Genomic DNA, 13471 nt, shown 5'->3' on the forward strand with positions numbered 1-13471 from the left:
GCCTGTTAGACAATCCAGTTCTGCTCTTGGGGTAGTCGAAAGTCATAGCCAGGCTGCACCTCACAAGGATCCATCCCATCTGTGGCATCAACAGTGGCCTGGAGGGGTGACCAGTATGGTGACCCAAATTTTGTTTGATAATGCTCCTGTGAAGCTCCTTTGGATATTTTACTAGGTTAAAGGCACTATATAAATGCAAGATGCTGTTGGTGGTGATGGGTCTCTGTATTAGGAAGAAATCTTGTGTTTTTAAAAAAGCCACGGTATTTTTTGCCACGGTATTTTTTTTTTTTTTTTTAAGTATTTACTTTTTAAATAAATAATGGAGATTGAATATTTTGTACATATCGTACTCTTCCCAGTTAGTCCTTCCATTTTAAGACATAGAGCGGCTTTGATAAACTTATTTTCAACCACAGGCTATCGCACTATTTCAATTCACAGCTAAAGGTAAAAATTCCCAAAACAAATGGGCTGTCTTTCTGGCTGGTTGAACTAGCACTTAACGTTGAGGATATTAGTGTGCCAAATATTCAACCGATTATGCTGCAGCAATGTCACTGGGACTTCAGCTAAGCTTGTCGGTGGGTGTGTAAAGTTTTTGCCGATCTCTTGTGGCATTGCTCATAGAATGCCACAAGGGAAAGAGCAGGGGAGTGGGAATAATTGGATTGCTCTTTCAACGAGCTAGCACAGGCATGATGGGCCGAATGGCCTCCTGTGCTGTAAGATTCTATGATTCTGTAAATTCTGCGGTCTGGAGCACGGTTGTGGTGTTTAGCTGCTAACCTGACCTGTTCCCTTAAAGTCAATGCCTAAATACTCAGTGGCAACCCAAGGGATTGGAGGCTGCTTGAAAATTGGCACGATCAATAAATTTCTTGCAAGTTCTAAGTCAGTACAAAGCAGGCTGACTTCCTCTTTTGTTTTCTAGAGAGTTATGAAAAGCACCCAGCAGCCCAATTTTAGATTTCATGCTTGCTTGCAAATTTGGGGGTGCTAGCAGAGAACATTTTGAGGTGTATAAAACACTACTGGCGCATTAACCGCCTGTTGACAACATGGTCAAGTAGCTCAAACAACGTACTTAGTGCGTCAAACAGAGGAAGGGTGAATGGAAGGAATGCGCCTACTTTGCAAGTGTCAAGTCATTAACTTGTGCTGGGTCTCCCACTCTGTTGAATAATTGGTGTACTGCTGCTGTTTTTGTTTAACTACTCATTGGACACCCTGTAACTCATAGATCTGTCATCCTGTTGTGCATAAGTCATTCATTAGTGCAACTTCTGCATCCCTTTCTCTCCTTGTCTATTGTCAGGTGGCTCACATCATTAAAAATAACCAGATCAAGAGAGTAGGAGGCTGTATTACTTTGTCCAACTAACTTTTTTTTTTAAAAATTAAGATAATTTTTCTTCTTTTTCCCCCGCCTTTCTCTCTCTTCTTCCCCCCCCCCTTATGTGTTTTTCCATGGATTGTTTGTAATATGGAATTTCATTAATATTTAAAGTTATGAAGAAAGGCTGAAAACAGTTGGGGCTTTTTTCATGGAACTTGGTTTTTATATAGCATCTCTCATATCCTCAGGACATCTTAAATTGCTTCACAACCAATACTTTTGAAGTGTAGTCACTGTTTAATGTAAGCAAACACAGCGGCCACGTTGCACACAGCAAGGCCCCACAAAGAGCAGTTACATAAAGGACTAGATCTGTTTTAATGCTGCTGGTTGAGGGATGAACATTGACCAGAAACGGAGAGAACTACCCCGCTCCTCTTTGAATAGTGTCATCAGATATTTTATGTCTACCTGTGCAGACAGACAGGGGCTTCAGTTTAACATCTTGCATCTATGTAGCACCTTTTAACATAGTAAACCGTCCAAAGGCGCATCGCAGGAGCGATTATCGAACAAAATTTGACACCGAGCCGCGTAAGGAGATATTGGGACGGGTGACCCAAAGCTTGGTCGAAGAGGTAGGTTTTAAGGAGCGTCTTAAAGAAGGGTAGAGAGGTTTAGGGATTGAATTCCAGAGTTAAGGGCCTAGGCAGCTGAAGGCACGGCCTCCAATGGTGGAGCAAAGAAAATCGGGGATGCGCAAGAGGCCAGAATTGGAGGAGCGCAGAGATCTCGGAGGATGGTAGGGGTGGAGGAGGTTACAAAGATAGGCGGGAGCGAGGCCATGGAGGGTTTTGAAAACAAGGATGAGAATTTTAAAATTGAGGCGTTGTCAGACCAGGAGCCAATGGAGGTCAACGAGCACAGGGGTGATGGGTGAACGGGACTTGGTGCGAGTCAGGACACGGGCAGCAGAGTTTTGATTGAGCTCAAGTTTACTAAAGGTGCAAGGTGGGAGGCTGGCCAGGAGTGCATGGAATAGTTGAGTCTAGAGGTAACAAAGACATGGCTGAGGGTTTCAACAGTAGATGAGTTGAGGCAGGAGTCTTGAGGTGGATGTAGGCGGCTTAGTGCTGGAGATGATACGGGGTCGGAAGCTCGGTGACAATGCAGCACTCCCTCAGTACGGAAGTGCCAGCCTAGAATCTCTGGATTGGGGATTGAACCCACAGTTTTCTGACTCGGAGGCAGGATTCCTACCACTGAGCCAAAACTTAACACTAAATAATCCTCTGTGTGGAAAACATTTCCAATCTTTTGTAGACTAAACACTGGCTCAACAAAGTGGCCATTTTGTATCTGGTTAAATACTGTTAGTACATTTTAAATCCTCCATTACTCTTTGATGTCCAGCTGTTTAAATGCAAAATGTTAACAGAGAGCTTAGTGCAAGTTTCTTATAATGGGTATTGTCAGCTTAACTCAAGCACCCCACCCCCCCATAGAAGATACAGGTTGTGAGCTCATAATTTAGGCATTGCTGGCTTTGAGAGTGAGTTCCCAACTGCCTGTTCAGGTGGTCGCTGAAGATTCAATGGCACTGTTCAAAGAAAAACAGGGAGAACCCCTGTGAAGCATTTTTGAGGTATTTCCACACAATAAAGGATGTTATAAATACAATAATTAGCACTCTGGTAAGTTCGGGCAGGCGGAGCAGTTAGTCCCCACATTCAATTTTCAAATGCACATTAAACACAGCAGTGATGCAGACTATTATATAACCCCATATGTGGGTGAGTGAAATTGGACACTTCTCAGCATATCCGTTTCGAAAAGGTTCTCTCTTTTTAATCATTTTTGGATCTCTCTCATTACAGTTCATTTTCTTTTTTGGACTGTAGCTCATTAAACAAATCCATAGGAATGTTGAGCCTTAATTAAGGTCTCTATAGACTGAACCATTGCAGACTCTTCTGTCAATCGGCAATTAACCAGCTTAAACTTTCAATTGTTTCATGGTTTTAGATTTTGATTTGGTTACGGTAGCTTAACTCCCACAACATTTCTGCTTCTCCACTTGCTTCCATTGCATTCCAGACTCTCTCCTAGTCATTGTGAGCCTCTGTATAGAGGCCCCATACAATTGCTTTATTGAAGTGTAGACAGTCGGCCCTAGTTTTAGTGACCTACCAGTTGTAAGAACAAGAGTGGGCCATTCAGCCCCTCGGGCCTAAATATTTTTACCTTGATTGCTTTTTCCTGTTTTACAGTTTGGATTCATAACCTGTAACCTCCTTCAGCTGTACAACCCAATTCAACAGCTTGCATTTATATAGCGCCTTTAATGTAGTCTGCTCTCTCAGATTGACCTAAAAAATCCCATGGGACTATTTTGAAGAAGAGCAGGGGAGTTCTCCCCGGTGTCCTGGCCAACATTTATCCCTCAGTCACCAACACTAACGAACAGATTACCTGGTCATTATCACATTGCTGTTTGTGGGAGCTTGCTGTGCGCAAAGTGGCTGCCGCGTTTCCTACATTACAACAGCGACTACACTTCAAAAAGTGCTTCATTGCTTCATTGGCTGTAAAGCGCTTTGGGACATCCTGAGGTCGTGAAAGCCGCTATATAAATGCTATAGTCTTTTTGTTTTTAAAAATTCACACCCTGAATTTTCTGATTCTGGCCTGCTGTATTCTTCCCCCCCCCTCCTTGCCACACCAGTGCCTTCAGCTGTCGTGGCCCTGCATCCTGGCATCCTCTTTCTAACCGCACCACACCTCAACCCCCTCCCTTTCATGTTGTATCTCTTTCCCCACTGTCAAAAGTCTCCTCAAAACCTTCCAAAAAAAACTCAAAGCAAGTTTTGATTTTTGCCATTTGTATATTTTGTTTTATTTCTGTAGAGCTTTTCTCAATGAGTTTTTTTGCCTGTCGTTAGGTTTGATGTACATGCTGCTGAAGCACTTGGTGGATCGCTACAATCTGTACTACGCCTATCTGCCTGCCAAACTGGATAAGAAGATCCACTCAGGAGCAGTGAATCAGGTCGTGGCAGCTCCCATCCTCTGCCTGTTATGTCTGCTTTTCTTCTCTACTGTAAGAACAGGTAAGATGTGATAACTTTATATAAGTTCATTTCTTGTTTTTCTACTTTTCTGTTTCTTCAACTGCTCCTTCCACCCAATTCTCTCTCCTGTTGTCACTGTGGCTCAGTGGGCAGCACTCTTGCCTCCAGGTCAGAAGGTTATGGGTTCCACTCCACTTGAGCACAAAATCCAGGCTGACACTCCAGTGCAGTCCTGAGGGAGTGCTGCACTGTCAGAGGTGCCGTCTTTTGGATGAGCCATTAAACCGAGGACCTCGTCTTCCCTCTCGGGTGGATGTAAAAGATCCCATGGCACGATTTTGAAGAGGAACAGGGGCTTTCTCCCCGGTTTCCTGGCCAACATTTTCCCTCAACCAACATCACTAAAACTGATTATCTGGTCCTTACTACATTGCTGTTTGTGGGAACTTGCTGTGTGTAAATTGGCTGCCGTGTTTCCTACATTACAACAGCGACTATACCTCAAAAGTACTTAATTGGCTGTAAAGCGCTTTGGGACATCCTGAGGTCATGAAAGGCGGTATATAAATGCAAGTCTTTTTCCTGGCCGGTGGGCGAGTGGAGTTGCCTATCTAGAGGCTGGAGGTAAAGGGTTGTCTGGAGCCTCTGTTCTCCCTTTCAAGCTGTGGACAAGTTATACTTGTCTGTTTGGAGGATGTAGATCTCCCTTTACGACAGTGTCATCCAATGCATTGTCCACTAGCTGCATGTGGCTAATTGGGATTCCAGATGTGACGACATCACATATTTGATTAGTCATTGGGCATGTGATCTCAATACTCCTATTCGCAGGCGTATGCATGTATACTTTGACCCTTTTGTACTTTTGTTGGTAAAGTGGTAAGATGAAAAGCATAGTGCACAAATGTGTTTTGATTATTGTGAATGTTTTACTGACTGGTGGTAGATATTTAAGTAAATATACACGTGACGTACATTCATCTGTATTGTAAGAGTGTGTGTAAGGCGTTTCATCATACTAATATTAGTGCATGTATGTGTAAACGGTGTCACCATAGCCACACCTGTAGGTAGTCAGCAATATCCATCTCGAACAAGTGAGAGTCTGACCACTGCCCCTTGACATTCAACGGCATTACCACCGCTGAATCCCCCACCATCAACATCCTGGGGCTGACCTGCACTGGCTCCCAGTCCGGCAACACCTCCATTTTAAATTCTCATCTTTGTGTTCAACTCCCTATCTCTCTAACCTCCTCCAGCCCTGCAACCCTTCAAGACCTCTGCGTTCCTCCAATTCTGACCTCTTGCGCATCCCAGATTTTCATCGCTCCACCATTGGCAGCCGTGCCGTCAGGTACCTTGGACCTAAGCCCTGGAATTCCCTCCCTAAATCTTTCCACACCCCTCTCCTCCTTAAAACCTACCTCATTGACCAAGCTTTTGATCACTTGCCCTAATAGCTATTTTATGTGGCTCGGTGTCAATTTTTGTTTGAGTACGCTCCTGTAAAACGCCTTAGGGCGTTTTACTATGTTAAGGGCACTATATAACTGCAAGTTGTTGTTGTTCATGTTGGAGATTCACTTTGTCGTTAACCAACCTTCAAAATAAACCTTTTTTGTATGCAGGATTCTTAGCTGCTACATCCATGTTTACATTTGTTGTGCTGGTGGTCACTATCGTTATCTGCCTGTCTCATGTCTGTTTTGGCCACTTCAAATACCTCAGTGCTCATAACTATAAGGTAAGTCACTTTTTGTTAGCTCGATGTTGTCTGTGGTGTGCTTGTGGATAACTTCGTGACGGTGCATGGTCAGCTGTTGACCTGGCCTGTCCCTTTAAGGCCACCGCGCAAATAGTCGCCGTTTGGAAATGGACTAAACTGGAAAATTCCGATAACTGTAGCTCTATGAAATTTTGGGTCAGTCACACAGCACTTGTAATTGTTCAGAACATTCTTGCTCCTCTGAAGTTTGATGGATACGTGCTAGATGCAAGTGTGTGTGTTTATTTGCACACTTTCCTCACCAACAGAAGTTAGTCCCAAATTGGGCTCAGGATTCACATGCATTCAACTTTGTGACCTTAAAGGTAGCGCCACCTCAGCAACAGAATAATGCATTGTGCGTTACATGGTACAGGAAACTTTGTGCTATCCGGCACCGATGGGGCCGAGCTGTTGCCGTTCCCTCAAAACTGCCGGACACTCCAGCGCTAATGTTGAAAGATAAATGTTGAAAGATACGGAAACTTTTGAGCTCCGTATCTGTCAACAAACCCTGTTGCTTAGCAACAGCTTCTAAACAGTCCAAGCGTCTCTGTAGCTTAGCAACAGCTTCAGCAGACCTTGACTGTTGAGGAAAAAAGCAACGAGAAGAAAAAAAAACTAACGAAAACGGCTCCTGATTTTTGCCGGTGGCGCGAGCATTCTGGACAGTTAGCCTCCCGGATAACAAAGTTTCCTGTATAGCCTGCTTGTCACTATAAAGCAACGCATTATTGGAGTTAGCCAAAAGAGATGTGCTGGTTTCTTTTTTTTTGTCACTTCCTCCTACTTCCCTGCTGTATATCTCCTGGCCTTATTGCCCAGTTAAATGGTTAAGTAGGTAGATGGCCTCCTGAGAATGCTACTCTGTAATAAGCCCTCATGAGGTTCCGCAAGAGTGGCTCAAAGGAAGCTGGATCTCCTGCCAATTATTACTTTTAGGTTTTTTTAAGAATTTTCCCATCCTCTTCCTGAAATTGTTGACTCCATGTTGGAGTGCTGTTCTACAGGTGCCCATGTGGGATCTCTCTCAATTGACCATTCTGTGTGTGATCCTAGTTAGTGAGGATTTCTGGGCTATTTGATCGTGATGGGCATCTCCTCTGAGCCTGATGGCCTCACCGGCGCATAAGCACACTTACCAGCAGGAGTTACTGGATAGCTATTCCAGCTCCCTAACTGCAGGGTTGCTGAGGCCAGTTGTAATGCCGTTGGCTGCTACGCCACTGAGATCTGCTAACGCACCAAAAACCAGGGATCAAACCTGCAACATTCCCAGTACAGTATGTGGATCGGGAACGTGCTGCTGTAGAGATGACCCTCCCCACCCCCACCCCATGCCAAGCATCCATGGGGGATGCCATGGATTCCATCTCATTACCAACCCCGCTGCATGCATTATCGTGAAGTATTTTTTCCTGGTGTTTACTAATGAAACCAATTTTTTAAATCTCCTTTTTTCCCCCCCCCCCCCCCCCCCCAACCAAATCATCCTCCTCTCCCTCTGCTGAAGGAATTGTTTCTTGTTGGGGTACAGTTCCACATGCTCTGACAGCCCTCTGGTAGTTCACCCCAGTGCTCACTCATCATGTGTGAACTTCGGGGGTGAGAATGCCAGCAGACTATATTCGACCAACAAGGGCATTATATCGTGCCCTGGTGCAATGAGCTTGCAACCCCACTTGCCAGCGGAGTGGTATTGAATGGTGATCAGGAGTGGGAAGATTAGCTGATTTATATATTTTTTTTAATTGTATTTTATTTCCCCTGCCTTCCAATCCAGGAGCACGGGAGTTAATCGTAGAGCCAGTACTGAGATCAGTTAACATCATGTATTTTAAGGAGGAGAAATTAAGTCTCCTGGTTCCACTATTGGTAAGACGAGCCTTGCCAGATTTATTTTCACTTGTAGATAATATAACATTCCCTGTTGATTTTCAGCAACCTTCCACTCCAGCAGATACTATAAGTACGGAGGACGAATCCTGTTACAGGACACTGGTAATTCTCACCATGCGGTGTTTGGGAATTAACTTTGACTAATTTGTACCAATCATCCTTGCAGATCATGGTGATCCATAATAATCAAATTGAAAACCTCGATGACTCAATTTGCATGCTTGGGGTCTTTTTCCTATCCTTTCATTTCACGCTTCTTGAGGCCAGGGCTGTCAATTCGGGAGATGGAACACACGTTTTTCCCTTTGTCACCATCGGGTTTTCCCAGGAACGATCTAACATGGGTTTAGATGAAACGCCTAAGTTACGTGAGCTGCATACAGCCTGTAAGCCCTGGCAATACAGTTTACAAAGCCTCGACACTTCTATTTCATATTCGCTGGATTGTCCTCTTTGAACATTTGGGCCCAGAGCTTTGGAAAGGGCTGGTTTTAGCACTTGGCGCATTGATGAATAAATACGTTGACAGCAACTTGAGATGCGTGCATATTAATGGGAACTTGGATTTAAACATTCAATGTATGTCGCTCAGCAGCCCATGAAGACAAAAAAAACTGGGGACACTCCTAAGTTAGGTGCAGAGTCAAACTCCTAATGTACCCCAGCAATATGCCTCAACCCCACCCTCCAAAGTGCTTCCTAGTGCATCAGTGTGATTTTTCTATTTCACAAACTAACCATCTCCGAGTGAGATTATTGCCCACAAGATTTGACTCTGATTTTTGTTAAACAAGGATATCGAGGGTTACGGAGCCAAGGTGGGTAGATGGAATTAAAATGCAGATTAGCCATGATCTAATTGAATGAGGAGAGATTGGGTCGATTGGGCTTATACTCGCTGGAGTTTAGAAGAATGAAAGGGGATCTCATTGAAACTTATAAAATTCTAACAGGACTGGACAGACTAGATGCAGGAAGGATGTTCCTGATGGCCGGGGAGTCCAGAACCAGGGGTCACAGTCTAAGGATAAGGGGTATGCCATTTAGGACTGAGATGAGGAGGAATTTCTTCACCCAGAGAGTGGTGAACCTGTGGAATTCTCTACCACAGAAGGCAGTAGAGGCCAATTCATTAAATATATTCAAGAAGGAGTTGGATATATTTCTTAAGGCTAAAGGGATCAAGGGATATGGGGAGAAAGCAGGGACAGGGTACTGAATTTGGATGATCAGCCATGATCTCATTGAATGGCGAAGCAGGCTCAAGGGGCCGAATGGCCTACTCCTGCTCCTATCTTCTATGTTTACTTCTATGACGGAACAGGCTCAAGGGGCTGAATGATCTATTCTGTTCTATGTTCCTAGAAGCTACAATGAGACTGTCCCAAATTAATTTCATTTCACATAGAACCCATACAGTTACCAGAAAGAGGAGATTTTGACCCCGTCTGGCTTGGGTAGATTCAAGCACAGGTTTTTTTTTTTAAAAAGGATAAATCTAACCCAGCCAATTACTGCCCTATCGACCTACTCCAAATCATCAATAAAGTAATGGAAGGAGTCATCAAGCAACCACTATTCACCAATAACCTGCTCACCAATGCTGAGCTCTGGTTCCGTCAGAATGACTCAGTTACAGAGCTCCTCACAATTTTGGCTGAGACATGGACAGCACCTCTCTCTCCTGCAAAGGACAGGAGCAGCGATGTCATGGGAACATCATCAGCTCCAAGTTCACCTTTAAGTCATCCTGATTTGGACATATATCATGGTTTCATTATTGCCGCTGGGTCAGGAACCTGGAATTCCTTACCTAACGCCATTGTGGGAGTGCCATCATCACAAGGACTGCAGCGGTTCGAGGAGAGTGCCCACCAGATTCGCTTCCTCAAGGCAGCTAGGGATGGGCAATAAATGTAATGGGGAATGTGGGCCATTACATTTATGCCGGCGAGACTATAATGGATAATAAGAAAATGGCAGATTTGTTAAGTGAGGACTAGGAATCTATTTTCACAGTGGAGGAAGTGGACAAAATACCAACGGTACAAGGGAACATTAAAAATAAGTCAAGAGGAGGAACTTTGTGGATTAAAACATATTTTTAAATACGATAATGGAAAAAAATAATGGAACTTAAGATAGACAAGTCTCCAGGACCTGATGGTTTCCACCCCAGGGTATGAAAACAATAGGGGAGGAAATTGCAGATGCATTCGTCATAATTTTCCAAAGCTCGTTACATTCAGAAAGTGCTGTCCCGCAGCACCACCCAGTGGTGCCCTGTGACTGTAGTTCATCCAGGGGAAGTTATCAAAATATTTTCTCTCTCTCCAGATAGTAGAAGTCTAGCAGGAGTATTCAAACCATTCATACTCGTGTAGCTGCTGAATTGGCAGGGGTGGGAGAGGTGGGGAGAGAAAGCAGCAGGCCAGGTGTTAAGAGTGGAAATATGAGGATACATGAATATTCTGGAGATTTGATTGAATTATCTTTGGGGATCAAGGAATGTTCACAGATCAGCGAGTGAGATGTGAGTCCGTGATGGGGGTAGCATGCTTCCCGCAAAGAGTAGGTTTGACTGGCGGAGTGGCCTTCTCTTTTCTTATGTTGAGAGATTTCTGGGTTTGGAGTTTTAAAGAGAGGTGCAAGACTTGTGATGGGTATTGATCTCGCTTTCAGATTGACCGTAGTGAAGTGGATGGTGCTGTCGAAACAAACGGACAACGGGAAGGCACTTCCTCCCCACCAAAGGTTACAGTAAGTTACTCTTTATCTGTCACTATAGATCACCGTAGCTGCAGTGCATTACTGTAGCTGTTTTAGCAGTGAAAGACTGAGTATTTCAACTGGTCCAGGGTCTCAATTTTAGGCGTATTGTAGTCTCAATTAAGTTCAATTGGTGGCACTCTTGCCTCTCAGTCAGAAGAGGATTGTGTGTTCATACTCCACACCAAGACTTAAGCACATAATCTAGACTGACAGTCTAGTACTTTGTGTGCAATTTAATACTATTGTGGCTATTTCTTCCACAGCCCAGGAATATGATCATTGTCACTAACAGTGGCACAATATTATAGCTGTCTCCCCCCCCAGCAGTTTGAGACGACAGTGAGTTAACTCCTGCCGCTACAATGGTCTCAAAAGTTACTACACAGCTTTTCAAGGTTTTATTTTAACTCTTGGTTCTCATTTTAAATTGATGCCCCCCACGTCACTGATTTCCTTATTTATCCAAATCCTTCATAATTTTTTTAAAAACCTCTGCTTACCTGGTTACGAGGAGGTACTTTGGTTCAGCTCAACCCCTCTCTATAGTGATGTAGCTGAAATTGTTGGGTGGTGTGAGGAATCGGAATTGTTAATCTAATTTTTACTGAAACGTAGCACAGTACAGTCATTACTTTAACGTATTGCTTCGTCTCATGTTTGTTGCTGTTGTGCAGTGAGAGGGGTTTAATTAATAACCTTGTAGTAAAGGGGCCTTTAGGGAAGAGTGACCATAATATGATAGAATTTTATATTGAGTTTGAAAGTGATTTAGTTAAATCCGAAACTAGGGTCTTAAATCTAAACAAAGCAAACTACGTAGGTATGAGGAACAAGTTGGCTAAGGTAGATTGGGAAACTACATTAAAAGGTATGCTGGTAGACAAGCAATGGCTAGCATTTAAAGAATTAATACATAATTTACAACAAACCTAAGGCACAAAAACGCCACAGGAAAAGTGGTCCAACTGTGGCTAACGAGAAGTTAAAGATAGTATTAGATCAAAGGACGAGGCTTAGAATGTTACCAAAAAGAGTAGTAAGCCTGAGGATTTTAGAATTCAGCAAAGGAGGACCGAGAAATTGATAAAGGGAAAATAGAATGAGAATAAACTAGCGAGAGACATAAAAACAGACTGTAAAAGCTTCTATAGGTATGTAAAAAGGAAAAAATTAGCGAAAGTAAATGTGGATCCCTTACAGGCTGAGACAGGAGAAATTATAATGGGGAATAAGGAAATGGCAGAGAAATTAAACAAATAATTTGTTTCTCTTCATGGAAGAAGACACACAAAACTTCCTGAAAATAGTGGCAAACCAAGGGTCCAGCGAGAATTAGGAACTGAAAGAAATTAGTATTAGTAAAAAAAAAAAAAGTACGGTAGAAATCAATGGGACTGAAAGCTGATAAATTCCCTGGACCTGATGGCCTACATCCTAGGGTTTTAAAAGAGGTGCCTATAGAGATAGTGGATACATTGGTTGTCATCTCCAAAATTCTATATATTCTAGACTGTAACTAGTGGGGTACTGCAAGGATCAGTGCTTGGGCCTCAGCTATTCACAATCTACATCAATGATTTGGATGAGGGTACCAGATGTAATATATCCAAGTTTGCTGATGATACAAAGCTGGGTGAGAATGTAAGTTGTGAGGAGGATGCAAAGAGGCTTCAAAGGGGTATAGACAGGCTAAGTGAGTGGGCAAGAACATGGCAAATGGAATATAATGTGGAGAAATGTGAAATTATCCACTTTGGTAGAAAAAAATAGAAAAGCAGAGTATTTTTTAAATGGGGTGAGATTGGGAAATGTTGGTGTTCAGAGGGACCTGGGTGTCCTTGTACACGAATCACTGAAAGTTAACATGCAGGTACAGCAAGCAATTAGCAAAGCAAATGGTATGTTGGCCTTTATTACAAGAGGATTTGAGTATAAGAGTAAAGATGTCTTACTGCAATTATATAGGGCCCTGGTGAGACCACACCTGGAGTACTGTGTACAGTTTTGGTCTCCTTACCTAAGGAAGGATATACTTGCCATAGAGGGAGTGCAACAAAGGTTCACCAGACTGGTCCCTGGGATGGGGGGATTGTCCTATGAGGAGAGATTGAGTAGACTAGGCCTATATTCTCTGGAGTTTAGAAGAATGAGAGGTGATCCCATTGAAACATACAAAATTCTTACAGGGCTTGACAGGGTAGATGCAGGGAGGATGTTTCCCCTGGCTGGGGAGTCTAGAACCAGGGGTCACAGTCTCAGAATAAGGGGTCGGCCATTTAGGACTGAGATTAGGAGAAATTTCTTCACTGAGGGTGGTGAATCTTTGGAATTCTCTACTCCAGAGGGCTCTGGAGGCTCAGTCGTTGAGTATATTTAAGATAAAGATCAATAGATTTTTAAATATTAAGGGAATGTGGGGATAATGCAGGGAAAGTGGAGTTGAGGTAGAAGATCAGCCATGATCTTGTAGAATGAGGGAGCAGGTTTGAGGGGCCAAATGGCCTACTCCTGCTCCTATTATGTTCTTGAAAAAGGTTACTGGAAATAGTGGGGAATGTGGGTGGAAGTGTATGTTAATGTAAAGTATTTGTTCCTTATGTGTCTACAGGTTTTTAGTGTGCT

The 13471-nt window shown here is 43.3% G+C and overlaps 1 protein-coding gene across 10 annotated transcripts in view; it reads left to right on the forward strand.

Moving 5' to 3' along the window:
- Positions 1 to 13471, forward strand: part of LOC147113104 (mechanosensitive cation channel TMEM63B-like) — a 241547-nt gene that overhangs the window by 202717 nt on the left and 25359 nt on the right. For 8 of the 10 annotated variants that reach the window (XM_085997968.1, XM_085997972.1, XM_085997969.1 and 5 more), the window contains 4 exons: positions 4282 to 4449; positions 6042 to 6157; positions 8120 to 8179; positions 10760 to 10909. In XM_085997968.1, coding sequence (XP_085854094.1) covers positions 4282 to 4449; positions 6042 to 6157; positions 8120 to 8179; positions 10760 to 10894 — 479 coding nt within the window. In that variant the 3' untranslated portion in view covers positions 10895 to 10909. Of the gene's footprint in view, positions 1 to 4281; positions 4450 to 6041; positions 6158 to 8119; positions 8180 to 10759; positions 10910 to 13471 lie in introns of those variants that run through there. The other 2 variants (XM_085997977.1, XM_085997973.1) reach the window with 2 other exon arrangements.

Source organism: Somniosus microcephalus, chromosome 9, assembly GCF_052327205.1.
Source record: "Somniosus microcephalus isolate GS21.2 chromosome 9, FLI_Smic_1.0, whole genome shotgun sequence".
Taxonomy (NCBI): domain Eukaryota; kingdom Metazoa; phylum Chordata; class Chondrichthyes; order Squaliformes; family Somniosidae; genus Somniosus; species Somniosus microcephalus.